At 41.9% G+C, this 27211-nt stretch overlaps 1 protein-coding gene across 1 annotated transcript; it reads left to right on the top strand.

Annotated features, from left to right (window-relative positions):
• The first annotated feature begins 703 nt into the window (after positions 1–703).
• Positions 704–26180, top strand: mast3a (microtubule associated serine/threonine kinase 3a). The gene is made up of 27 exons (XM_073491209.1): positions 704–1083; positions 4745–4833; positions 5560–5632; positions 8051–8071; positions 8266–8344; positions 11261–11418; positions 13405–13480; positions 13732–13941; positions 15123–15224; positions 15731–15863; positions 16203–16288; positions 16603–16688; positions 17010–17218; positions 17383–17521; positions 17733–17865; positions 17965–18130; positions 18223–18324; positions 19311–19433; positions 19667–19779; positions 19901–20082; positions 20838–20959; positions 21055–21243; positions 21493–21716; positions 21877–21999; positions 22210–22346; positions 22577–22761; positions 22863–26180. Exons 1-27 carry the CDS (start codon positions 998–1000, stop codon positions 23732–23734), a joined length of 4218 nt encoding a protein of 1405 aa, XP_073347310.1. The 5' UTR covers positions 704–997; the 3' UTR covers positions 23735–26180.
• The last annotated feature ends 1031 nt before the right edge of the window (positions 26181–27211 follow it).

Consider the following 27211-nt stretch of genomic DNA (forward strand, 5'->3'; position numbering starts at 1 on the left):
TTCATTAATAACTAATTGTAAAATAAAAATAGGCATGAATACATGTATTTACGAATTAATTTATTAATCTGTTAATAAATTGACTTTACTACAAAGTAGTTTTTAAGTTCTTTGATATTTTAAAAAAGGAAATTATAAGAATAATTTACAAATGAATTATTAATTTGTCAATGTATAGTTCAAAACAAAAAGGGGTTGAAAACACCCAACATAAAACAGTCAATAAGTACATGCAGATAAGAACATTAAGTACTTGTGGTCCTTCATATTAAAACGTAAGGACAGTTGGATCCTTGGGGACATGTGCTGCACAGTCCTTGACATCCATGAAAATCACATGAGGATCTCAATGTTCCCTGATGGCAAAAATGCAACATTCAAGAGCACTCGTAAGGCACACAACTGGAAAAATGGGGCTTCTATACGACTTCCTGTGCACTCTTTTATGTACTTTATTTAAATAAATTAAGCTGCAGGTGTGTGTGTATAAGTGAGCATGTTTGAATGTCGATATCACTGGAAATGCACAACTCCTCAGCCTCCCTTCTGGTTTTCGCTGGGCGGTGTTGTAGTGGGGAAACTAAAATTTCCGACAGTGCTTGGACGCATCATTGATGCCTCCTCCCTACGGCGCGCGCTGACGCGGCTGCGCGGTGCGGCGTTGCTGCTGGAAAGTTTGTCTCACTCTTTACATTTTGGCGAAGATATCACTCGATGATGTCGCATCCCGCTCGGCACGGACTGTTTGGTGAATGTGGCCGGCGACAGGGAGAAGGAGCAGGGCGGACATGGCCTTAGCAGTCGCTCGCCAGCACCGAGCTGCCGTGTCGTGGGTCTGGGGTCAGTTTGTACCGGAGCTGAATGGAGTTTCTGCCGTTGGACATTGCGTACTGGCCTAACGAGCACCAATAACACAAACTGTTCAACATGATGCTCCCACTGTAACAACAGGGTCATTCTCATATCTGGATTGGATTTATCGGTCAGCACCATCACCATGTCTGACCAAAACTACTACTGGACCGTGTTGCCGAGCTACAAAACTAGTTTTGTGACTGGGGCCATGATGAAAAGATCAAAAAGGTAACGTTGACGAGCCTGTTTATGGTGACAGACGTTGTGAATGTGCGGACAAAAGCGGTACAGTCTTGGCTAAAGTGGCGCTAAGCGAAAGCGTCTGCTCGGCCTGTGGTTGTCATCAGCTCCCCGCTGAGCTGTGCCATTCACTGTCTGACAAACAGCAATTTGTTGAACGTTTATGTTGAGCTATTTGATTCGCAGCCCGTAAACGCGACCCGTCATAATGCTCGGTAACATTATCGGCGTGCAGCTCACACTGATAATGCCTCAGCGGTGTCTGTGATAGCCGACAGTACGTTACTGTATGTGTCGGTCACATCCGCCCTAGTTTTTGTTTCCGACAGAGAAACGTGGCCATTGTAGACTGTTGTGTATGTGAGCAGACTGCATTGTCTGCTACCAGCTGTCGCATACAGCGACACTCGAGTCCCAGCGCTGCTGATCGATACGCTGATGTGGTTAGTGGGGCTGTAGTGTTGTACATGTGCTTTTATCTGTGGGATCAATGTAATCAGCCCTCACAGAGTACAGCAGTAAATGTGCCTTTCATGCTCTGCACGTCCTTGGCAGTCACAGTGATCTTATCATCATTTGTGTTGAGCAAAGCAGTAATATTTACATGGTGAAATGATTTGTTGTGATTCTGCCACTGTATGTATATATTATAGCTCCTGTCAATGGCATGAACACCTTTTTATGAGTGTAGTTCTGGGAGAAAATCTATGCTGTCATCTTATAAATTCATGTGTCAAGGTTGCAAAGGTGTGAGATTTTAACTGTACAGTAACTGTCTCAGAAAATGTCAGGGTTTCAGGTATATGATAGTTATATTGTTGTTATTATCAGCTACATTGACCCTCAAAGGAATGAAAACAGAAGTGTTTTTATGGATGGAGAAATGCTTTATGATAATTTCACAAAATATTACTTCCTGACAGGCATTCAACTTGGAAAAAAAGATATATATATATATATGTATATGTGTGTGTGTGTGTATATATTTATATGTGTGTGTGTGTATATATATATATGCTAAATGATACACTATGCTAAATGATACATTTTTTGAAATTAAACAAAAATATGTAGAATTTAAACATACAACATATCTTGCTTAAATATTTGAGGAACTGTAGTGTGGTATGTCACTCTATAGCATATGCATAGAATGTCTATTATGAAACAACACAGACCATGAAAAGCCTCCAAAACAAGGTCTCGTTTCATGAAAATTCAAGCAAATATTTGAGCCGTTAGGGCTCAAGTGCTTAACAGGGTAGAATTCATTACAGGAAATATGATTTACCTCTGCAAACCTACATGTCATGTAGTTTTTCTCATTATTAACAGGCTGCTAACGAGATTTTGTTGAGTATCAAGCTATCCACTTTTTCCATGTAGCTTGGCAGCATGCATGAGGAACCCATTCAACAGCATGACTTTGAATGGAGCCCAGTGAGTAAATGCAACCCCTCACCATCAGCAGACATGTGAAACATCTCAGTGGCCTACATTCATAATGCTACATGTCTGCCTGCAAGCTCCCTACAACCCACTATTGTTTGTCCCAGATATGAGCTGCCTTATCACTGCCAACTGAGGATAAAGCTCTCTCGTGGTCATGGTGTGATACAGTGATGCTTTTTCATGCCTTTATATTTTTTGTCCCGGGCTCTATGGTGTGAAAAGGGTGTTTGTTTATTTATTTTCAGATAAGAGTGAAACGGTGCACTTCACAGTGGCGTTCTGTGGTTGGTGTGTCGTTGAAGCCAACGTCATGCAGTTATTGGCTCTCCCTAATCCCTGTTGCTGTACCGTCTCATTTTAGGGTTGCGGGCCATATAGCTACAGCGTGAATCTGCCTCAGCACCGACCCAGAAACGTCAGGCTCTGTTGTTGTCTCAGCCCCTCAATTATTTTAGGTCATTGCCAGAGAGAAAGAGAGATGGCATCGACTTCCTATTGATGAAACGAAAGGCTTGATGGGATTTCATCCAGGCTTTTTGGGGGATGTAAAAACAAACTTAAAAGGATCCCTGATTATATTCAAAATGAAGCCTTAAGCACACATATTGAGTGAACAGCAGCCCTCCGGGCACAAACATACAGAAGGAAGACAAAATAACATTTGAACTTGCAAGCAAGTGCATCGTAATTACACTGACATCTACTGTGTGTGGGCGGCTCGTGCTTCGAAATGCCACTTAGCAGTATCTGCAAGCTTTTAAACCGGTCTTACTTTTACATGTGACTAAAAAAAGAGTTTCCCTAAAGGAGCTCCAAAGAAGTGGTTGGCGGACTCAATTTGCATCCGTCAAAAAAAGCTTCAAACATGCGGATGCATTGTTTTTAGAAGACGCTTGTCACCACAGTTTCTCTGTGCAATGGAAAAGCAATCATTGATTTCCTTATAGATCAGTTTGTGTTGTGTATGTGTGGGTAAAGATTGTGTTCATGCACAGTGATGGATCTTTAATGGTATGGATGGCATGTTATGGCCTGCACAGTTATGTCACTGGAGTCAGTGGGTCCCCTTATTTTCTCTACATCGTTGTATAACAGCCGGACAGCGCTGTTTTTATAGGATCAGGTGCTCCCAGTGGTACAAGCACCAGTACTCTTTCCAGATGTTTCCCATATTCTCACATGAAAATGACTTCCAGACGTCATCGGATCATCTTTGATACTTTAGTGTAATACCTTACCTCATGGTCCACTCTCCCCATTGCTCCCTAGATATTCATATGATCTATGTATTTCCATTATCTTGAAAGACTTTTATTCTGTTAATTATAAGAACATAACAATGTGACTTGTTTGATTTAAAGGAAAAGTTCACCCCAAAATGAAAATTAAGTCATTATCTACTCACCGTCAAGCCACGAAACATTTCTGGAGCTTCACAAAAAGCATCTTCTATACAACTGAAGTAGATGGGGACTTAAAAAAGTAAAAAAAAAAAAAAACAACTGAAAAAAAGACATAAAATGCTCCATTCAGCTCACCCGGTGTAATCCAAGTCTCCAAAAGCTCTAAGATCCCAAATTGATATGAAAATACTTTATTTACACCCTTTGAAGCCAAAATCTTCACTGAAGACTAAGCTAAAAGCGTCAGCGCACCAGCTGTCTGAAGTAGGTACTATGGCATTTTATGTCTTTCTATTAGGTCATTTTTTATGTTTTAAAACAAGTCCCTATCTACTTCAGTTGTTTGGAGGAATGCTGCAACACTATTTTACTGTGAAGCTTCAGAAAGGTTTTGTGAACTACAAAACTTCCCCAGACTTTCCATCCAGGAAGTTAAAGGATAAGTTCACCCAAAGATGAAAATTCAATCATTATCTACTGTAATGATTGAATTTTCATCTTTGGGTGAACTTATCCTTTAACTTCAACCCAAGGTAATACACAGTACAAACATTCCTCTGTGAGAGTGTGCTTATATATTTGCATACAGACATGTTTATATATAAACACCCATCATCAGTATCATAACCGTAATCAGTGTTTTACATACCACAATCAGCAGCTCCAGTTCAGAGGTTGACTGTGTTTATCTTACGCGACTGATAAAAGGCAACATGTGATAACTGATTGTGTCTGTGCTCGCTCTGCATAAACAAATGTTTTCTCTCTTCTCTTTTGTTTTCCTCCTCTCGCAGTTCCCGTAACAACAAGAGAAGGAGTTTAGCGGTCGGGACCCCGTCGCCCACTCTCTCACGCCCGCTCTCACCTCTCCCACTTGCGACAGGTATTTGTGTGTTTTTTTTAGTTGAATGTGTCTGCTTGGCACCGTGTGTAAGGTTGTTAGTCAGTTAAATTAGAGCTGAATGCGTTTACTGTACGTCGACGTTGATCAGAGAAGAGGACAATATCGAATGAAGAGGTGAGAGGGTTCATCAGTGGCAGGAGACCGTTACATTAGCTTTTTTGTCTTTATATATGTGCCTTCAACCTTGTTTTTTATGCTGTATGTCACAAGACGAGGACTGGTTTCCCTCTGGTTGTCTTCTTTGTGATGGGTTCATTGCTATGGGATTATTATGTGCATAACACATATGATGGTTTCCCTTCTCATGATGATGTTTTTCTTTTAGCTTTCTCTAGGCTACTCATTCATTCTAGGCTTATTCATTCTTTGCATCCATTTTTGGGTGTGGTAGTGCTCTGCCCTCAGGGGCTGGCATGAAAACCCTTTAGTGACCCTTTTTAAAAGTATGTTGTGTGATGGGCTCCATAACAGGACTCCCTGCAGTCTGCTGAAACTGAGATTCTTTGATTAGAAAGGGAAGAGGCCTAGTTAACGTCTGTGGGAGTGTTGCTGTAATTAAAAGATTTGATTGTTTCAGGTTGAACTGTGAAGTAAAACCACTTTAAAACTAATCATGCAAAACAAGAGGACAGCCAGTGGGAGAGTCGTATACATAGTTGATCTCAGCTTATCAAAGTTAGTAACTGGTTTTGTTTGTTTCTTCAGCTGGCAGCAGCCCTTCAGAAAGCCCCAGAAATGTCTCTGCCAGCACCTCTGCCAACTTCCAGTTTGCCCGCAGGTAAGAATGAACTCAAGTGCTTTTTAATATGGATTTTCTCCCTGCCTCACATAAGAACTGTAAAATTCGTAAGGCTGATAAAATGCTGCGCATATGCCCCCAAACAACAGAGGATTAGCTGCATATTTTAACATTAAAGTAGGTTAATCTTTCTTCCTGTAAAGACATGAACTGCCATCCTGCAGACAGCTTAAATTGAAATCATAAGAAATAAACCCCAGGGAAAAAATATATATCCATTTATGATTCATTTAGCAGTAGGAACCAGAAACCTGCAAGGAGTGTTGGAGATAGCCAAGCTGCTTCAAAACTTAGCCAGAGCATCAACAATTATTCACTTATTTTATTTTAGCTATTCCAAATCCAATAAAAGGAGGCTAAAATAACCCTGTTTGAGAGGAAACTGAGTTGCGTGAATAATGAACATGCCCTGGCTTGCTCCCTGTTGCCCCTGTAGTGGAAATGAGGCAGTGGAGAGGCAAGTCCAACCAGCTGAAAGGCCCCAGGGCCACTCGCTGGACATGGGTCTCGGCATTTTTCAAGCCAATTAAGGCGGCAAGTCGGTGCACACACTCATTACTCAGGGCTGCAGTGATTATGGGGGAAAATGGCAAAGCTTGCCCTCTCATCGTTATTCTTGCAACTGTATTCAGAGTCACTGGGCTTTAGAGGAGTAGGAGGTGGACCTGGCACGTCCAGTAGCAGAAAATAGTGTGTCGATTTTCAGAAAGACTGCAACATGTAGGCTCAGTCTGAACGAGAGGCTGAAAAATAGATACTTCTGTCTCACTGTATGTCCTACTATGCTGCCTATCTCAAATATCATGTGCTCTGAATTAGCATTAGATGTTGCACTGCAGTATGGCATATTGCACCATCATCCCAGGGGAGGATGGAGAGGGGATGTCTCCTGATAGAATTGCCTTTGCACGAGCCTGCATGACTCATCTGAATTTATTGAGACTTTTAAGCTGCCAGTGTGGAGACAGATGCTGTGACTGCACTTTTGAGAGCTCTGCTGGGTACATTTGTTATTCGCACAAGCAGTATGGCCCTGCTGTTTGTGCAATCAGTTTGTCATGTAAACACTGAAGAGCCAGACATGCAATAGATGGCACTTATGTAAAGAATACATAAGTCTTTTTAATGCAAATGAGGGAAAAGCATGATAAGGAACCAGGTATAATCGTTTAGCTGCCGCACTGTTCTTTCTTTTAACCTTGAGGTGTGGGGACTGCCAACACTGTAGCTCACAATAGTTTCTTTTCCTGTTTACACCCCAGGCAGGTTTTTTTTATAAAACCTTGTTTTTAATCTTAGCTTCTATCCTCTTAAGCCTCACAGGACCTTAATACAACAACCTAGTATCAGTGGTGAGGCGTTTGATAACAACACGTAGCGTATGACATACATATCGGGTGTGAACTAAATGAGAAAACACAACCACACACACACACACACAAACCTCTTTAGATCTCAGAGCAGAACTGTTCAGTTTCATTGTGTCACCACTGATTTGGCTCCATGTCCCCAAGAGCTGTTTTTTTTTGTGGGAAAATATTTGACCATCGTTGTCATCACAGATTGAATCAGTCAAGGAAACTGGGACACGTCCTCAGAGTGCCATCTTGGAAGGAAAAGTAGGGGGAATATGGAGATAGAGGCACTGACAGTAGGGCTGCAACTAACGATTATTTTCACTTTTGATTAATCTGATGATTTTCTTGATTAATCTATTAGTTGTTTGGTCTATAAAATGTCATAAAGTGGTAAAAATCCCAAGATGACTTCCTCAAATGTTGTGTTTTGTCCACAACCTAAAGATATTCAGTTTGCTGTCATCAAGGAGTGAAGAAACCAGAAAATATTCACGTTTAAGAAGCTGGAATCAAAGAATTTTGTGTTTTTTTCGCTTTAAAAAAATCCTAAAACTGATGAATCAGTTATCATAATAGTTGGCCATTAGTTTAATAGTTGACAACTAACCGATCACTGAATTAAATCGTTGAAGCTCTAGCTGAAAGTGGAAATTTTACAGATAAAGGTTGAAGTTTTCTGTTTGTTGTAGCGGCCTGGGTGGGTGTTTCATGCCGTATGTGTAGGCGATGTTTGTGAGTGTGTGTTTGTGTGAGTTAGTATATAATGAGTCACAAGCTAAGTGGCAGTGTGTCTGAGTGCTGCAGTATTATAGCAGCTTGGCAGGTGTTCAGCAGCAGCAGCAGCAGCAGCAGCAGCAGCATCAGCAGACCGCCAGTGGCTGCGAGCTGTGACAGACAAACAGTGCTGTGACTCTGACAGCCAGCCTTACTCTGTCACTGTCATTAAACAGTGTCTATTTTCTTTCTCACTTTTCTGTCTCCGCTCGCCCCTCTGCCTCCCCTCCTTCTCCTCTTTCTTCCTCTTTTTGCATCTGTGTAGCCAGCTGGCCCGCACTGAAAGGTAAGAAAACGACGAGCTGCCGTTTTCTTCGCACAGTTTCAAGCATCAGATTTCAAATTTGCATGCGAAGATGTTTTGAAAAGTAAAAAGGTTAATCTTTGATGATTGGTGTGAGTCAACAGGATGTGTAGGCTGCATATGTGCTGCTGGTGGAGCTACCACTGAGCAGTCTGTTGCTGTTTTGTTTTCCACAGAGCGGATGGGCGAAGGTGGTCTGTGGCGTCGGTTCCCTCGTCTGGATACTGCACCAACGCACCCAGTTCATCAGTATCTGTAAGCTGAATCTGCTGCTGTATCTTTCTCAATGTCTTTATTTCCGTGCAGTCATCAGTGCCAGTTAGGTCTGTCTCTTTTGCTCATCAGACATTCAACCTCTTTCCAAACCACTGCCATGGGACCATTAAGCTTCTCTTGTTACTTGCCGTCAGTCTATCAATTAGTTTACAGGGCAGCCGTGTCTTGTAAACTTATGGTGCTGACCAACTGAACTGTAAATCCCATCAGATTGCACACAATGTGTGAAATAAATCAACCTATAAGTGGTTGGTGATTTACAGTAGACTGTAAATATAGAATACAGTTCTTTTATAAAATGCTCAGCACCTGGGCTGTATTTTAGATGAGCTGTGAAAGTTTTACACCTTTTGACCAAGAGCTCACAGTGAAAGACTACAAGCATATTTAATACCTTAAGTATTCTTGAGATCCAGATTGTCATGTAAAAGTTTAAAGAATCCAAAACTCTCCCTCATTTTTCTTTTCGACTTGAATAGGAGCTGAGAACACAATTTTTACACCCAAATTAGCGCGTATATGCAGGTTTTTTAAACATAGGCCATTGATTCCTTTCCCATTGCCAGTAGACGAGTTTGCCTCTCTGTTTTTTTCCTGGTGGGTCACATTCCACGCCATAAATTCACAGTAACAGTAGAAACCAGCATGGAGGCCACTGACGACATTATGGTGGCTACTTTGTTCGCAGCTTTTACTTGAGTCTCTTTCAAACTCAACGCTGACTGAACAACGTTCTAGTGCTGCTTGAACAAAGATGGATAAATGAGTATTTACCCACCAACGTCAGTCATAGTGTCGCGCTAGAACGGTGAGAAAAAGTGTGTGTCCACCCAGTAGTCATGTTTCCATTACTGATAAACCTCTTAATGCAGAGTCGTTTGACCTGGGACTGAATGTCGATTGTATCCTTTGCTGCTGAAGACAAAAGCCAGATGTTCCCGGGTGTTAGTGGGATTTTTGTCAAGGGTGACAGCAGAAGAACCTTTTGGAGCATGATGGTCGAGCATGTGCAAAACAGTTTACCTGATCTTGAGCTCAACAGAGTCATATGTGAGTATTTAGACAGAAGGACTGAAAGGTTTTTGTCACATACACAAGCATGTCGAGTGAAATGTGAAATGCAGCAGCACACTCGTCGAGGCTTTAGAATCAGTATAGTTAGCCACATTTTGGCAAAAATATAAATGCTTCAAAATGACGAGGCATACAGAGGACAGCTTGGAGGTAGATTATGCTGCAGCAGAGGTTTGAGAAAATTCTTTCTTTCCGCCATGAATCCAAGCTGATCTTCGCCTACAGTCATAATCCAAGGCTACAGAGGGTCATTTAAAGCCAACAACATTCTCATACCATCACAACACTGTCACAAGACAGTCTGGTCAACCAAAGGCTCCGCAGCCAGTTGATTTACACAAAACAGCTGACTGGAGATGGATGTTGTATCCTTTATTGACTCAGTCATAACAGGATATGTCCGATGATGATGCATCGCTCCATCATCAGCCTTTTATCACTGTTTCCACCACAGACAGGAAGTAGGAATGAGTCCTCAGATGCCTTTCCCAGAGTAAAGATATGATGTTTTATATGCACATGACAGAATGGTATTTTTCTGGTTGAATTTTAAAACAAGACCTCTGTTGGAAAGTCAGTATTTTACCATGAGACCACCTTATTGAATAAATGACTTCATACCAAAATGATTTGAGCTGTACTCTGTGTAGCCCCTTTTGACTGAGGGGAAAGTACAGGAATAATAAGTCTTATCACTAAAATAACACGGGTCTTGTTGAAATGCATGCTTTCTTTTTCCTGGATGACATCACACTCGAGTTAGGGACTGTACAGTGTTTCACATTTCCACACTCAGCTTTTCCTTTCGGTAGAAGTCCGAACACAGCGAGCACGTCGTGTTGCCCGGCTACACCCATCAGCTATTTGTTGAACATTTCAGTGCTGATTATCTTGAGGTTTTTGTCCTGAAAGTCATTACTGAGACTGCAGTTGGCTGTAAAAACAATACCCGTCTCCTCTGTCACGGCTGTAATTTTGTATGGCCGACCACATGGCTTGGAGACGGTGAGGTCAGCCCTTCCCTGCACAATGCCCCTTTCAGGCTCGCCGTCAGTGAGGTCTTTATACTGCTCTCGCTCACTTCTGACACGTCTCTAGTTTCGTCCTCAGGGTATCTTTCTGTCCCTCTCTCTATCACTTGTTTTCTTTCTTGCTCTTTTACCCTTTCTTTTTCTGTCTGTTTGTTTTTTCCCTCCACTTTGTCTCTCTGTGAAGCTCTTCTCTTTCCTCAAGTCAGATGAGCCACTCTTCCCTTTGCTCTTCTTCCAGTGAAACACAAGATCCCAGCCAGATGGGAGTTCTCATAAATTCCAGGCTGCGTGTCACACATTTTGTCTTGGAAAGAGAAAACGAATGCATGCATGGCCAACGCAACAGCCGTTGGTGCTTGCCTCGGGGCATGCTGCAGCAGAAAAAGAAAGATCCTGCCTTAGGAGAGCAGAACACTAAAGCTCACTGAGTCATTTTCTTCAATCTGGAAGGGATTTATGACGTTTTATTTTATTGCAGAATTTTCTTGTCAAGTGTTGCGTCTAATTCAGATCTATAGCCTTTAAGACTCTGAGTATTCACAGGATAATGAGTGAATCTGAGAGAGCGGTGGTGTAAATCTCTTATTAGAGGAAGCCTTTCAAGACAGGATGTCTTATCATCAAAGCAGTAGAAGCACAACCTGACATAGATGCAAATGTGAAAATAAAATCAGACAAAAGCAGGAAATATGTTTGAGCTAAGATTGTTTTTATTAGAAATTCACTATATATTCCGGCACACTGACCTCTGTACTTTCCCACTTTTCTCTTTCACATTTTCCCCTCCCAGTCCTCTTCTTCCCAGGAGTTATTGCACCAGTTGCCCTTCCAGCCCACTCAAGATGATCTCCACTTCCTGTTCAAACATTTCCGGAGCACAGAGAGTGTGGCGGACGAAGAGGGCTCACACCCCACGCCTCCTGTCCGGCTCCGCTCACGCAGTCTCAGGTAGCTTTGAATTACGTATACTGCTTACATGTATGGACTTTTTGTTGTTGTCACGCTGATATATGACACAAAATTATGTTATGTATCACATATTGTTGTAGCCAGGTTTAAAGGGGCAATATGCAAGAAGTTAGCAGTTATTCTGGTCATATACTGCCCCATATTTGTTTTGAGTTTGAATTTGACAGGACTCCAGTTCTTACATATTGCATCTTTTAGATAAAGCAGTATGTCCACACAACAAAAGGGTCAATGTTGAGTATGTACATTAAGGATGCTAGCAGTATACTAACTTTTGTTGATTTGCAAGTGTGGTATTGATGGGCATTGTTTTCCCACAATGCATTAAAGAAAGGGAGAATCCACTCGAAGCTAGTAAAAATTAAAACCTCAGCCTCTTCCTTTTGAGCTAGTGTGGCTGAAGTTCTGTAGTTCAATAGGTAATAATAGGCTTTAAATTACTGAACCAAAGTTTCTTCTCTGTTAGTTTTCTTATTAGCTAACATTAGCTAACAGCCAAGAACTGTTACACAGCTGCTTACTCAAACACAGACTTAGAATAATTTTATGAGAGATGAATTGACCTGCTAGTTTAACTGGAACCTGTTTGAAGCCTGCAGTAAGCATCAGTGTGCTACTTGGTAGCAGCAGTGTAAATAGAAAAGTAAACAAGCAGTGTCACGTTTGGATGGATTGTCGCTCCTCAAACTGACAAAAGTTGGCCTAATGTTCTGTAACGTCTTTCATGCATGATTATAAATAATGAATTACTGGCTGGTAGGATTTGAAGATGGTGGTGTAATTATTCTGTGTGGTTCTGGAAAAAAGCTTACTGTGATCCCCTGGATTAGAATATAGCATTTCCTCATCATTTAGCATCGATGCTCTCATTAAACACTTAAACAAGCCCTCTAAATAGCTTTAGCAGCAGAGAGTTTTGAGGTTGCTGGAGACTTTTATAATGGGCTGCGGAGGGTGTTGTCACAATCCCTCCAATAGTTCCATCAGAGAGAGAACTCCATTCATGTATTTGACTGGTGTAATGCTATTAAAAAAAACTCCTCTTAATTGCTGCACACATTGACGATAGAAATACATGACTGACAAGTGTCTGTGTTGCTCTAAAATAGCTCCTGAGGGTGTGTAAAGCATTTCTTATCACCCTCAAATAGTTCCCACTGGGTTAACTGTTGCTATTGCCCTCAAATAAAACCACTGCTGTGCCACTGCATCTGTTGTGGTTCACCAGAAATAGTAAAGTGTTTGTTATGTTATTTGTAGCATGTGATGTATAGGGGCACCCAGCATGGCTATTTTTAACAGTTGTGATGACAGTACATTGATTTGTAATGTGTACGACGGTTTCAAAGGTGCACCCTTGTAACTGAAGCCCCGTGAACACAACAGATGTAGTCATGGATACCGCTGATGAGAACCTGATCTGAATCACATTAGTGTCATTTACAAACACGTCAGGTGGCAGTAAACCCTCTCTGTCAAACATTTGCAGTTTATTTGTAAGAAATCTGTAGATTTAGCGTAGCTTAATATGACCGTTTTAAAGATTGACATTGTTTTACAGCTTTAGTATGTCAGTTTTCATCTGTTGATTTTTAGGAATTAATAGATTAGTCGAACTTTGCTGGTTCCAGCTTCTTTAAATTTGCTGCTTTTCTTTGTCATTTATGATAGTAGTTAAAGTCTTTGGGTTTTGGACTGTTGGTTAGACAATAGAAGCAATTTGAAGATGTCACTTTGGGCTCTGGGAAATTGTAATGAGCATTTTTGTAAGATTTTTTGACATATCATAGACTAAACGATTAATCGATGAAGAAAATAATTAGTGGTTCCATTGTTTATATGTGATTAAAATGTAGCGTTCATTAATGATTATCTTTATCTGTGCAAAAATATGATATGATCTTTATTGTCTGTTGTATCTCTGATCTATTTTTCTGTTTTGTCTTTAACCTTGTTCTCTTCCAGCCCTGGTCGGACCTGTGGAACGTTTGACAATGAAATTGTCATGATGAATCATGTCTACAAAGAACGCTTTCCAAAGGTATAGTCGGTGCTTCTCTTGCTTTTTTTCTTGCTTCTTTCTCTGTCTCTGATCTGTAGTTGTAAAATATTTACAGTAATACATCTTAATGTGATTTACAAACCTGCGCATGAGCTTTTACACACATGGAAAACAGGACAGGAAATTTTAAAAATCTTGACTCATTCACCTGTGGGAGGGGCGAACCTTTAAAGAAAGTGTCACTGCTGTCACCATTTTAAATGAAGTCCTCCATCTTGGTTGTTTCCCAGGCGACAGCCCAGATGGAGGGTCAGCTGCTCGACATCATTGCAGAGTGTTCCCCAGAAACTGCTCTGCCCCTGGCTGATGGTGTGCTGGGATTCATTCAGCACCAGCTGGTGGAGCTCGCCAGAGACTGTCTGGACAAGTCGCAGAAAGGCCTGGTCACCTCCAGGTACTTTGTGGAGCTGCAGGAGAAACTGGAGAAGCTGCTGCACGAGGTGAGTGGTTCTCAAAATGGTTTTCCATCTGATTCTTGGAGACACAGTTTTGTTCCCTTTTTTTTTGATTATTATTCACCCGCGCAGCTGTTGAGCCAATGTTTGTTCCCTCTCAGACATGGTCAGTGGATTTCTGATTGCCAGTAGCTCAGCTTGCCCTCTGGGACATTGCGTGCTACGCTGTAGCTTCACTGGGAACATTGAATTGAAATTGCCTGTTTGATTGGTTCTTGTTCAGCACTGATTCCAGTTCATTGGCCAGTAATGGTGTTGTCATTTTATATTAATACAAAGATCTGTGCAGTGGTCAACTGTTTGATTACATAATGATTTATTATATAACTTTTTCAGCAGCAGATTTCCTGCAGCAAATGTTGCCTTCTGTGAAACAGAGTACAGCCTCTGCTGCAGGCTGAGGGCCTGAATGACTTTCTCTTTATACACAGAAAGTTGGATAGTTAACATCAAGTTCATTTTTTTAATAATGGGGCCACAGTTAGTGCAGTCGATTCAGTGCTTTCATTCAGTCTTCTGGTAGCTTAGTTTATCCTACAGTGCATCAGGGATAGACATTATTTGGTCTGTAATTTCCACTAAGCCACACTCATTTTCCAGCTCACTCAGAGTTTTACTTTCCCTCCTGTCACATGTTAAAATGTTTGAATGTGTCCCTGTGCTTGCAAGTTCTTCTCTGGAATTATAATGGCTGTTTTTCTGACTATACCCTTATTAAAAACAAACTTTGTAACAGGTTTTACAGGCTAAGGCACAGAGCCTGTCACAAACTATCAGCTGACTAACCTGAACTCTCACTGACATCACTCTTTCACCACCTCTGAAACAAAGACTCGAAACCTGCTGTTTGACCAAGGCAAGGCAATGTTAGACTTAGATACGGAGACAATGAGTGTTAATAAAATTGCCTTTGCAGGTGTTTTCTATTATTTATGAATATGGCGAGGCAGCGAACAGAAATGAGCATTGATGCAAGATGTTGAAATACCAGCCCTGGTTCATTGAATCACTAACAGATCATGAAAGAAGATGAAATGGATGCTAAAAATAATATGAGCCAGAGCACAGGCAGCCTCTGTGGACAAGCCGTGCTGCCTCATGGCTTGTGCCAAATTGGATTAAAGTCACAACAGTAATCCATCATCCTTTTGTCCTCTCCTGATCAGGCGTACGAGCGCTCAGAGAGTGAGGAGGTGACCGTCATCACCAAACTGGTCAAGAAGATCCTCATCATCATCTCCAGGCCAGCCAGGCTCCTGGAGTGTCTGGTAAGACTCACTGGGAGACACAGTGGCGATCATAGGTAGAGGAGTGATGCAATGTCAACATAGTGCTTACCAGCTTAGAGCCTTGAACACAATATCTGTCCCTTCAAATGCAGATGTCACAGGTGAGTCACACACAGTGATGATATGGTTCAGTAATCATAGTTTTTGCTGTTATGATAACACAGTTGCATGTCCTGTGTACAGGATGGTGTTTGAGTTGGAGTGCTTTATAAGCCATTTAACACTGATGGTAGGTGTCGAGCTGGTAATTCAAGTCCTAAAATTAGCCCAGATATTCATCCTATTTGTCCTGTAAGTCGAGGAGAAATGAGCTGGATTCACTTTTTCAGTTTTTTCCTGGTGTGCAGTTTGCAGCCTTTCTGTCAGGGGACTGTGTGCATTTCTCATGCAACACTTCCCTGTGCTATTGTGGTATTTTTTGTAGTGAGTGCTGATATTTAAAATGCATTAAAACCACAACATGTCCTTTCCTTTGTTTTCTGCAGGAGTTCGATCCGGAGGAGTTTTACCAACGTTTAGAGGTTGCAGAGGGTCAAGCCAAGGTGGGCCAGGGCATCAAGACCGATATTCCCAGATACATCATCAGCCAGCTCGGCCTCACCAGGGATCCTCTGGAAGGTGATCTATTTTTTTTTTTGTATTTTGCATATTAATGAATAATGCTGGATCCATTTTTTTCATTGTTGACTTAGAGGTTTTGTTTTTGTTCTATTTGATGAGAACATTAAAAATACGCTACAGAGCTACATGTTTCTTTTCTCAGTACTGAACAGAGTGGAACATCATTCAACTGAATTGGAAAAACCCTTAATCAGACATGTTATAAACAAATCATAAAAAGTGACAGTTGTGATTTAGTTAGCATCATTAGTCAGTTAGGATCACTCGAAAACAGTTGCATGAGCCCTCATTGTTCAGCTGAATGGAGTTTGATCTATGTGTCTGCTGCTGTCACAGAGATGGTCCATCTGGAGCAGACGAGTCCAAGTCACAGAGCGTCCAGCAGAGACTCTGATGACCCTGGAGAGGCAACACCCACACAGGTATAAGCTTACATTATAAAGTTATATAAAGTAGCTATAATGAATTATAATGTCACTCTCAGTTTGACAGGATAAACAATGGTGGGCAAAGTGATTATAAAGGCGGCGGCAGCTTTACTTAAGAAATATAAAATTTCATAAAGTATAGCTAAACAACACTTAAGGGGGTTACTTGGATAGATACAGTTTATGTTGTTAACACCGGCAGACAGAAAACCTTCACATTATCACATGAAGTTATGAAGTGCATGGATTCATGCTTTTCTAAAGTTCCTGTTCTTTTCCTTGTCTTTTTTTGGTTGTGTGTGATTCAGAGCCGAGCAGCCTGCACCCCTCCTCGCAGAAAACCACTGGAGAGCGACTTTGACACCATCAAGCTCATTAGCAATGGCGCCTATGGGTGAGTAACAGACTTCTTTGTTGGCATTTGACTCAGTCTCTTTGCCGATGCTGCAGAGAGCTCAATAAAAGGGGAAGAGAAACTAAAATGAGGATGTTATGTTGTAGTATTTTTGTTTTAACACTTAGAATTTGTCTGGACAATTCCATTTCAAGTCTGAACTGATGTTCACTCGTAAGTGATGTATATGTTTCCTCATCTTTTTCCCGCCTTCTTTTCCCGCACCCCTCAATCCCTTATAAACCCTCTATCCCCATTTGTCCTGTAATGTTCCTTCTTTCTCTTCTTTTGCCCTCTCCCCTCCCTCCTCCTGCCATGTAGGGCTGTATTTCTGGTGCGCCACAAGGAAACCCGTCAACGTTTTGCCATGAAGAAGATCAACCGGCAGAACCTGATGCTTAGGAACCAGATTCAGCAGGTGTTTGTGGAGCGAGACATCCTCACCTTTGCTGAGAATCCCTTTGTGGTTTCTATGTTCTGCTCTTTTGAGACACGGAGGCACCTCTGCATGGTCATGGAGTATGTGGAAGGTACGCATGGATGATATGTGTTTTTATAAAATGTGTATTTACCAAGAACTTGGCACACACAGCTTTATTTAGAGTACTTTTAAGATGTGCAGTCTTCTTATGCCCACCCTATGTAAATGAAAAACACATTCTTGCAAAGCATCTGACTGTGTTTGTACCTTAAGGTGGAGATTGTGCCAACCTGTTGAAGAACATTGGTCCTCTCCCTGTGGACATGGCACGCATGTATTTTGCAGAGACTGTCCTGGCTTTAGAGTACCTTCACAACTATGGCATCGTACACAGAGACCTCAAACCTGACAAGTGAGTCCTCATTTGACATTTTACATTTTTTTCTCTCAGGCAGCACCAAAGTCATTTAAAGCTTTCATCATTTTGCAATCTTTTTGTAGTTGGAACAGAATTTTGCTAAACTTTAAAGCCTTTGATATTTCTTACCGAGTCTGAGATCTATGTTTTGGGGGGTTAGCGTTTGATGTAACATGAAACATTTCTGTGTTTCCTTCTTCTGTAGTTTGTTAATTACCTCCATGGGACACATTAAGCTGACAGACTTTGGGCTGTCAAAGATCGGTTTAATGAACATGACCACCAACTTGTACGAAGGACACATTGAAAAGGATACCAGAGAGTTCATCGACAAACAGGTTTGTCTCTTCTCATCTCGTCCGCGCTTTGTCTCATCTGTTGTGTTCGTGACCTTCAGTAAAGTCAGTTTGCTCTCTGTCTGTTTTTCCTTTCTGCAGGTGTGTGGTACTCCAGAATACATTGCTCCAGAGGTAATCCTGAGGCAGGGCTATGGGAAGCCGGTCGACTGGTGGGCTATGGGCATCATCCTTTATGAGTTCTTAGTGGGCTGTGTGCCTTTCTTTGGAGACACACCAGAGCAGCTCTTTGGTCAGGTGGTCAATGGTAAGAGAGTCAACACATGCAACACTTCGTTGGGCTGTGAAGATATATTTAAATCCTTTCACTGGATCACTGGTATGTGCTTCTTTATCCAGATGACATCATCTGGCCAGAAGGGGAGGACGCTCTGCCAACCGATGCCCAGGACCTGATCACGAGACTGCTGAGACAGAGTCCCCTGGAGCGTCTGGGAACAGGTTGGTGATGAATGTGTGGACAAGGCCCTCTGTTTTAAAGCCCGCCAGGTCACTGTGACCTTCTGAGGGCTAAGAGGCTCAAACAGATTGTCTTATGTCACCTTTAATGGTTCAGGTTTTGGGGCCAGCCATGATGTGGGGGGTTTCATTAGAGAGAGATACAAGCTGGATGTGGACAAATGAAGAAATGTTTAGATGATATTTAAAGTTGTTCTTTCATCTTTAGAGACCCGATTCCAATACTTGTACTGGCAGTGTAAGACATTTTTGTGGCTTTATTTGATGGGAATTGTTTAACAAATACACACTTCTAGTGTTTACGTCAAAGCTGTGATCATGAAGGTTAACAAGGAAACAGTTGGAATGTGGCAGAGCCATTGTTAAGAAAACTTGATTATGGCTGCATGATATGGTTATGGTCAGTGGTTAGGGTTATTTTGACATATAGTATAATTGCGATATGATTCACGATTAATAGAATTTATCATTTTTGCATCGCAGTTTTGATTTTCACTGACAAAAATTGTTAAAATCATGATAATGTGACATTTATCGTGGTCTTTACCAAACATACATGTTTTCTTAAATCTGGAAAACAAGATTTGTAGGCCAGGACATCTCTGCAGCAGTGCTTCATTATGATGTTGTTTTGTCACACATTTTACCTTTATCAAAAACATTGCAGCTTTTGCGATCTGGATGATGCACTTGGCCATATTCTGATTTAGAATATATTCGGAGTAATTGCTTGTCCATATTGTCCATAGACAGGCTGAGATAAAGAGAGAGCTATGATGACTGGTCAAAGCTCATGAGAGCCATATTGTCATTTAATAAGACACAAAGGGAGATCTTGGGGTATAAATGAGACTCTTTTGTTCACGTATTGGCTAAGGAGTAGATATTAACCAGCCCCAAGATAAGTAGACATGCAAACCAAAAATATTCTGATTATTTACTACTTTACTGACACTTTCTCGCTTCAGGTGGAACCACTGAGGTGAAGATGCACACGTTCTTCCTGGGTCTGGACTGGAACGGCCTCCTGAGGCAGAAAGCTGAATTCATACCTCAACTAGAGACTGAGGACGACACCAGTTACTTTGACAGTACGTGGCAGTTCAGCTGGATTTATGGACAGATACACACATATACAAAAACACACACACAAACACAAGACAAACTTCGACACCTTTATTAGAAACACAGGAGGGCACACTACTATGAGACTGAGTCAGAATGTTGGTGATTTTACAGTAATGCCTGGTGGCGTTTTCAATTAGGAAAAAAAAGTGTGATAATTTTTTCATCATTAAATGCACTGTCACTGTTTTTCCTACAGCCCGATCTGAGCGCTACTGTCACCTGGACTCAGACGACGATGATGAAACCAATGATGATGAATCATCTCTGGAGCTACGGCAGTTCTCCTCTGTGGCCCACCGCTTCAGCAAGGTACTTGTTACTGCGCTGCTTATTGGTCTTCACCTGTAGTATATGTAACGCTATCAAAAGATAAATATAATATTGATAAACTGAAGACATCGATGTAACCCATTTCCTCATTAATCTCCAGGTGTACAGCAGCACAGAGCACCTGTCCACCTCTACGCCATCCAACCAGAGCCTGTCGTCATCCGAGCGAAGCCACAGTGAGGAGAAGGAAGAGCGGTGGGAGGGCAGGGGAGTCCTCTCCCCCGGCGATGGATACAAACATTTGGCTGGCGGAGACAGGAGGGCAGATGGACCCAGGGGGAGGTGAGAGAGTGAAATGTGACGGAGTGATGTCCTCACTGTGAGAGGAGAAGAATTACAGCCAGTCCTCCTTCTTGCCTTGTTAACCATAAATTTAATGAAAAATGTGAGATGGAGGTGCAATATTCTGAAGCACTTTGTATTCAGATTTTTATGAGACATTGAAAATGGTGTGTTTGGAATAATACTATGTTTAAGAAATCAGTCCAACACTGTTACTTCACCCAGGTTTGATCCTTTCCTATATGGAATTTGTGTGTGTTGGGTTTTGTCAGTATGTTTAAGCAATGTGAAAGCCACCACCTGACATGCAGGTCAGGTGGAGGCTTTCACATTGCTCATAGGTGTGAATGGCAGTGTCAGGTTTCATGCGCTCCATTCAGTGCATGCTGGGAAAGGCTCCAGGTCCCTCTATGAACCTGAATGGAGTTGACTGTTAGGGCATTAAAGACTGACGTATATTGTGATGTTTTAGCAGATTACATCAGCATTTTAAGAATGATAAAGAGTGACAAAAGGTCATGTTTTTTTCTCACAATGTAACCATGTTTACTTCTGGTCGACCTTAACCCTTACCCTGCTTTAGAAACTACAACTAATTTGTGTAAAAATTGATTTATGATTTGTGTTGTTTAATCCATAGTTACGCTGTTTTATTACATCAGTCCTATATAAATATAACTGTTGGCCAATCTCTGAAGAGTTTCTTATCCCAGATTTACTGACATCCTGGCTGTTTACTGTGTTTTCCCTCACAGTCTACGTCCTCGTGCTTCGTCCAGCTCCTCACAGTCAGAGCGCAGCGCCAGCCCACTGGTAATGAACAGCACCCAGAGCCTCGACATCATGCCTCGCTTCGCCATATCTGCTGAAGAGGAAGGTGAGACAAATGAACGCAGACCTCTGCATATTCTCTCCTGTTATTTTGCTATCATAGAAACACCAGCGCTGACGCTCTGTACCCTCTAATTCTAGATGGGGTGGTCTCCAACCTGCGGCGCATTCGTCTCAGGAGCAACAGCACAGGCACCAGGCCATCCTTCAGGAGAGGGGCATCTCGACGCATCGCCCACCAGCTGGAGACCCCAGAGAAACCCAGATCATCAGCTGGCAAAGTCCCTAAGTCCGCCTCCGTCTCTGGCCTGTCCCTCATCATCACCCCAGGTACACAATATGGTCATGTGGGTCAAGCTGGCTCAGAATCAATCCATAATCATGTTTTGAAAATCTTGCACTGGCGAGACTTGACTGTCTGTATTTGTCAAGAGTATCCATTTGATTACAGTGCCCTCTACTGACTGATGCTGTGTAATTTACACACCAACCAAAAATACTAATACTGTGAACAAGATAAAAATAATGTCACTTGTCAATTATTTAACCAAGAATCGTTCATATCTTCTCCTGATGTAGATGACTCAGCAGGAGCACCTACAAGCCCCAAATCGTCCTTGTCTCTGTCATCCAACCCCTCGTCCAGAGACTCGTCCCCCAGCCGGGACCTCTCTGTCAGCATCAGCTGCCTCAGGCCCCCTGTGGTCATCCACAGCTCTGGGAAAAGGTTTGGCTTTGCGCTACGGGCTATCAGAGTCTACATGGGAGACAGTGACGTCTACACTGTGCACCACATGGTCTGGGTATGTGTTCTCGGCTCAGGTGTAGCCAGTGGTTTCTGTATATTCAACTAATTTAGAGTATACTAATGAAACATACACATTTAGGTCTAGAAATTATAAACTAAAACAACTTTCTTGACTGGTAATTTTGATCGGAGGTTGTGTGTGATTGTGTCCACAGTGTGTTGAGGAAGGCAGTCCGGCACACGAGGCAGGATTGAGGGCTGGTGACCTCATCACTCACGTCAACGGGGAATCAGTCCAGGGACTCGTCCACACTGAAGTGGTGGAGCTCCTGCTCAAGGTACGAGGAGAACTAGAATTTTTGATATTCAGATTAAATTTTGCAGCTCACGTCTTCTATGTTATGATGATCACAATGATGATTGTGTCTTGCTTTATGTCAGGGAAATTTCTCAAACAAACATACTTTCAGTTAGTTGTAACATATCATTTTGTGGCACACTGAACGCCTTACAGATAGGTGTTTATGCTAATGATCTGTTTTCAACAGAGTGGCAATAAGGTGACTCTGCAGACTACTGCACTGGAGAACACTTCTATCAAGGTGGGCCCTGCCAGAAAGGTGAGCTACAAGGCAAAGATGGCTCGGCGCAGCAAGAAGAGCAAGAGGAAGGACGGACAGGACAGGTACATGATGATACAATATTACTTACTTTAATTATATAACACCTGTCAAAACAAAGTGACAAAGAACTCTACAGTAAAAACAAAGATGAACTAAAAATATATTGAAATTTAATGAATCTTTCTGGGTGTTGTGTACTGGAGGACGTGTACTGTTTCAATTAAGCACGAAAGCAAAGAACAATATTATCGACAGAACACTCAGCTGACCTCTTATCTCACCTCTTCTGCAGCCGACGGCGTAGCATCTTGAAGAAGCTGTCTAAGCATACACCTCCTCCGCCCATGCAAAGCAGTCGCAGCTTCTCTTCAGGATTCCACCAGTCATCCAGCGACAGCCTCTCCGGCTCCCCCACGCAGAGTCTCTCTCCTGGGCCTTCAACGCCTTGTCGCTCCCCGGCTCCTGACCACTCCGGAGGTGAGTGAGGATGTCATGTAACACTTGTGTCCCAAAAAGTGAGCTGTCGATCTCTTTGTGTTTTATGACCAACATGTTGTATTTCTCTTTCTTTCCGTCAGATTCGAGTTCTTCTCCTTGCTCCAGCTCCCCTAACTCCCCTGTGCCACAGGCCCGTCCCAGTTCCCTACATGTCTTAGGTCGCTACACCAAAGCTGGTCGCTGCAAGTCCACGAGCAGTATTCCTCCTTCACCGCTGGCCTGTATCCCACCTCCTCAGCCCCTCTCTCCCCAGTGCTCTCCATCCTGCCTCCCCAGTCACCCCAAGTCTCTACAGGGTTTCCATGGCAAGACTTTGTCCCCTCCCACCATAGCCCGCCACTCTGTACGCCCCCGCAGTGCAGAACCGCCGCGCTCACCACTCCTCAAGAGGGTCCAGTCGGCAGAGAAGCTGACAGGAGGGGACAAGACGACAGGGGGGTACCATGCAGATAGGAAAGCCTACAGTACACGTCGCCACACCATGGAGGTGCCTCTTTCTGAGGGGGAGGGGCTAGAGGACATGGAGGGGGACACAGCCACTGGGTTCGTCTGTGTCGGTGAGCACGGCCGTCAGGGGCTTTACATAGGAGGGCAGAGAGGCCACCAGGACATGGCCTGTGGAGGCAGCGAGCACCACCGCACCACCTCCTCACCACAACACCGCAGCAGCAACCATCACTCCAAAGAGGTGGTGGTGATGAGGAAGCTGGCTCTGTCAGAGCGAAGGGACTCCTTCAAGAAACAGGAAGCCGTGCAGGAAGTGAGCTTTGACGACTTAGAGGAGAGAGAGGCGACGGCGAGCCCAACACTTCCTGTCACGCAGCCGAAGGCATTCAAGGCGTCCTGGATCAACTCGGCCCAGTCAGAATCCAGCGTGAAGCTGGAAGGAAGAGGATCACAGGGTACAACAACACAGCAGAGAGCCAAGTCAAGAGACAAAGACGGGTTTTAGTTTTGTCACAAAGCCAGGGACAATAGGTCAATGAAGAGTCTCGCTCAGGAGGAGACTGAAAAATGAAGAGAAGTCTCTGACCTGCTACTGTACTTACATTTGAAGGCCTTGCATGTGTGTCCAGAAAACTGTGACCAAGTCGCAAATCATCGCAAGCAACTGCTCGAAGACGGAAGAGCAAATCACCACCAATGTTTCTCAGTAATATATGCATCCTGCAACACTGTTAACAGAATAATGACTGCCAAATTATGTTTACTTCCTCGTTGCTTGTTTTCTCTCTTGGTTCTCAAATCACTGTGGCACCTGTAACTGACGTATTTTGTAAATATTTTGTTTTAAGTGAAGAAACTTATTTATGACTTTTTATGCTCATTTTTTTTTTTTTTGGTTGCTGAAAATGCCTTGAATGCTTCAGCTATTCTTAGTTCAGGAAAAAGCCACGCAACAACTTCTCAGTGTGGTTTTACAGAAGGTGCAGAAAAGGGCAGGTAACATCCGTCGATATCATACCGTTTGTTTTATACCTCAATGCCTGTCTAGAAGTGGGTGTTTCGTGTGCAGATTGGATCTTTGAAACAAACTGACAGTGTTTGTCCTGCAACATATAATGTATTATAGATTACAGAAGATATTCTGTGCTGCCTCTCACAAGAAATGTATCAAACACATTGTGATGGTGACCATTTTGACTCATTGATCCTGAACACAGGCCTTGGACAAAAATATCAACATCTCAATATATGGAAGCCTAGTGGTGGTGCCAAAGCATGGTTTAGCCATAGAAACCATTTTAAAAAAGAGGTACTGTAGTTGTACATAAGAAGCTTCATGCATGCATGGGCTCTACTTCCACTTGCTGTCTGTCTTAAAAAAGTGTGTCAGTGCTGACACTCCTCTAGCGGTGGTTTAAATCCTAACCTGATCAACATACAGGATTGTAGATAAAGCTGTCGTCTCTGTCCTCTAATACCTTGTTGAATCAAGCCTCCGTCCAGCTTACAAACCTAGTCTAGCTAAGTGTTTGCACAAGTCGTAGTAGCCGTATAACAGTTAGAGCACATTTATATTTCAGGACGATCTCCTTCTCTGTGGGATTCAAAAATTGTACAGTGGATGCAACAAACAAACCTGGCTCCCTTGGCTGTTTTTTTTTTTAATGCGTGTTATGAATGAATGTTTACATTTTAGTGCAAATATTTGTGTGGACTTAAATTATTCTGAAAAAAAAAGGTGAATGAATTCAACCAGAGGCCCTGAGCGGATGAAGGAATGAGTAGAGGTGATTTCTTTTTGTACATTTTGATATGGAAACAGTCTTGTTGCAGTACTAATAACCTATGCTGTTCATATATATTGTATAAACAATAGTGGACCTTATAACAGCTGTTGGTGGTGTTTTTTTGTTTTTGTTTTTGAAAGTGACCTTGTGAGGGGTAGATGGACTTGTGGTGTAATGTCACTTATGTGGCGATCAGCCTCAAAGGATTGTGCATGCTTCACATCCCAATATAATATTCCCACAATTTTTTATTTACATTTTTTTAGCTCTTAATATCATCGAAAGGGCCTTGAATTCTTGTATGTGATGTTCAGTCACTGATTTGAGCTTTAAAATTAGAGTTTTGTGAGGAGATGTGAACTTATGGGAGTTGGTTTTCAGGTGCGTGTTCTTTATTTTTTATTTTTGTTCCCATTTTTAACCTGTTTTTTTTTTTCATTCAGGAACTGTTTGGATCCGTAACCAAACATTCTTCTGTCTTATTTCAGATTAATTTGTTACACAAAGCAGATTTTGTGCCTGTGTTCTTAGTTTTTAAGGCACACACAGTGAGGGAACTGTTAATGTGGGAATTTATAATGGAAGTTTAGCACATACCAAGCCTTGAATGGTGGTGATAGATTGTGTGCGGTTCAAGCTAGAAGTTTGTTTAATGTACTTTGGGGTAAAAACTGTGTCTGTGTAGGATTTATCACTGAATATCTGATGCAATATACATCTTTAGGATTGATCAATTTACTTTGTACCCCTACCAAACCATCTTACTATCTCTTGACCTCATCATGTTAACCCTTTTTATATCAAGAGATCACAGCAGCAGTCCATACCAATAGTTGGGCATCATGCATCCAAATGAAGCATCACAGCGACTCTTCTCATCTCTGTTTTTGCCTGTGTGTGTATGTGTGTGTGTGTGTGTGTATGTGTGATAAACTCAACACTGGTGCTCAACTGTCATCCTCCATATTTTCCACACTTGTTTTAGCGTGTTTGTGTGTTAAAGTTGTCGCTCCCCATGTCCCCAAACGACAAACTGGCCTTTGTGAAAGTCCTACCATGTGGGTATCTGATGCAGACCGGTGTGACATTGTCTGTGTTTTTTATTGTCTTAACAGTGCTTGAAATAAATGAATTGCAAAGGGACTACAAAGTCCAGGACTACAATGTGTGTGCACTTGTCATCTGTCCCTCATACAACAATAGTTGCAAGTTTTTGGCACCATAAACAATAATTGTCTTTCTTCGTTGTGGTGGGGATCAAGTATCACGACCGATAACCGATTTGAGTAATTTCTTACGTAAAGAAAATCAGAATATATTAATAATTCCTGGTTTCTTTACTCTTCTATAACAGTAAACTGAATATCTTTGGGTTGTGGATAAAACAAGATATGTAAGGGCGTCATCTTGGGCTTTGTGAAACACTGATTGTCATTTTGCACCATTTTCTGGTGTTTTATAGACCAAACAATTATTCCATTACTTGTAAAAAAAGACTGTAGAAATAATACACCAGATTAAGGCTGGGTGATATGGCCTTAAAATAATATCAATATTTTTAGCCTATACTGTGATGCACAACATGTATCTTGATAGTCCTTGATATCTCCTCATATCACTTCATAAATGCTAGGACTTTTTTTTCTATATCAGTATTGCAAAGATATTTTAGGGATGTCTACTGGTACTATCACAAAATATTAACACGATCAGAAAAAATATCAGTAATCTCGATATAATGACTAAGCTAAATAATTAAGATATGCATTTACAAATGAAAAAATGAATCAATTACAAGATAAATTGTGATATTAAATAAAGTATATGAATAAGGGAATTAATACAAAAGGTAAATAAATACAAGAGCAAATTTAAAAGAGAAATATTACGGAAACCCTAAAGGGCCATGCATTCATACATTTTATTTCCTCCGTTTTCCTGTGATAACGAGTTAATTTCATTTGTTTTCTTGAGATCTCGAGTTATTATCTCGAAATAACAACTGAGATAATTTTCTCGAGATCTCGAGATAACGAAACTTTGTTTTCCCGAGATAACGATATAATTAATTAAAGATCACGAGATAATGACTGTGATATGATAGGCCTGAGATTATGGAGACACAATAATGTGTATATTATCTGTAATAGCAAGGCATATTGCTATTTCAGCCTGTGTCAGGCCTTGATTGAAAA

The sequence above is a fragment of the Pagrus major genome, chromosome 21 (assembly GCF_040436345.1).
Source record: "Pagrus major chromosome 21, Pma_NU_1.0".
NCBI classification, from domain to species: Eukaryota; Metazoa; Chordata; class Actinopteri; order Spariformes; family Sparidae; genus Pagrus; species Pagrus major.

What these genes read in the sequence shown, in the direction of transcription:
- mast3a (XM_073491209.1), top strand. Translation starts at nt 998, where the DNA reads ATGTCTGACCAAAACTACTACTGGACCGTGTTGCCGAGCTACAAAACT. An exon ending in CTTTGGTCAGGTGGTCAATG is followed by an intron (nt 18,131 to 18,222) that starts GTAAGAGAGTCA and finishes TTCTTTATCCAG; the next exon opens with ATGACATCATCTGGCCAGAA. An exon ending in CCTGGAGCGTCTGGGAACAG is followed by an intron (nt 18,325 to 19,310) that starts GTTGGTGATGAA and finishes TTCTCGCTTCAG; the next exon opens with GTGGAACCACTGAGGTGAAG.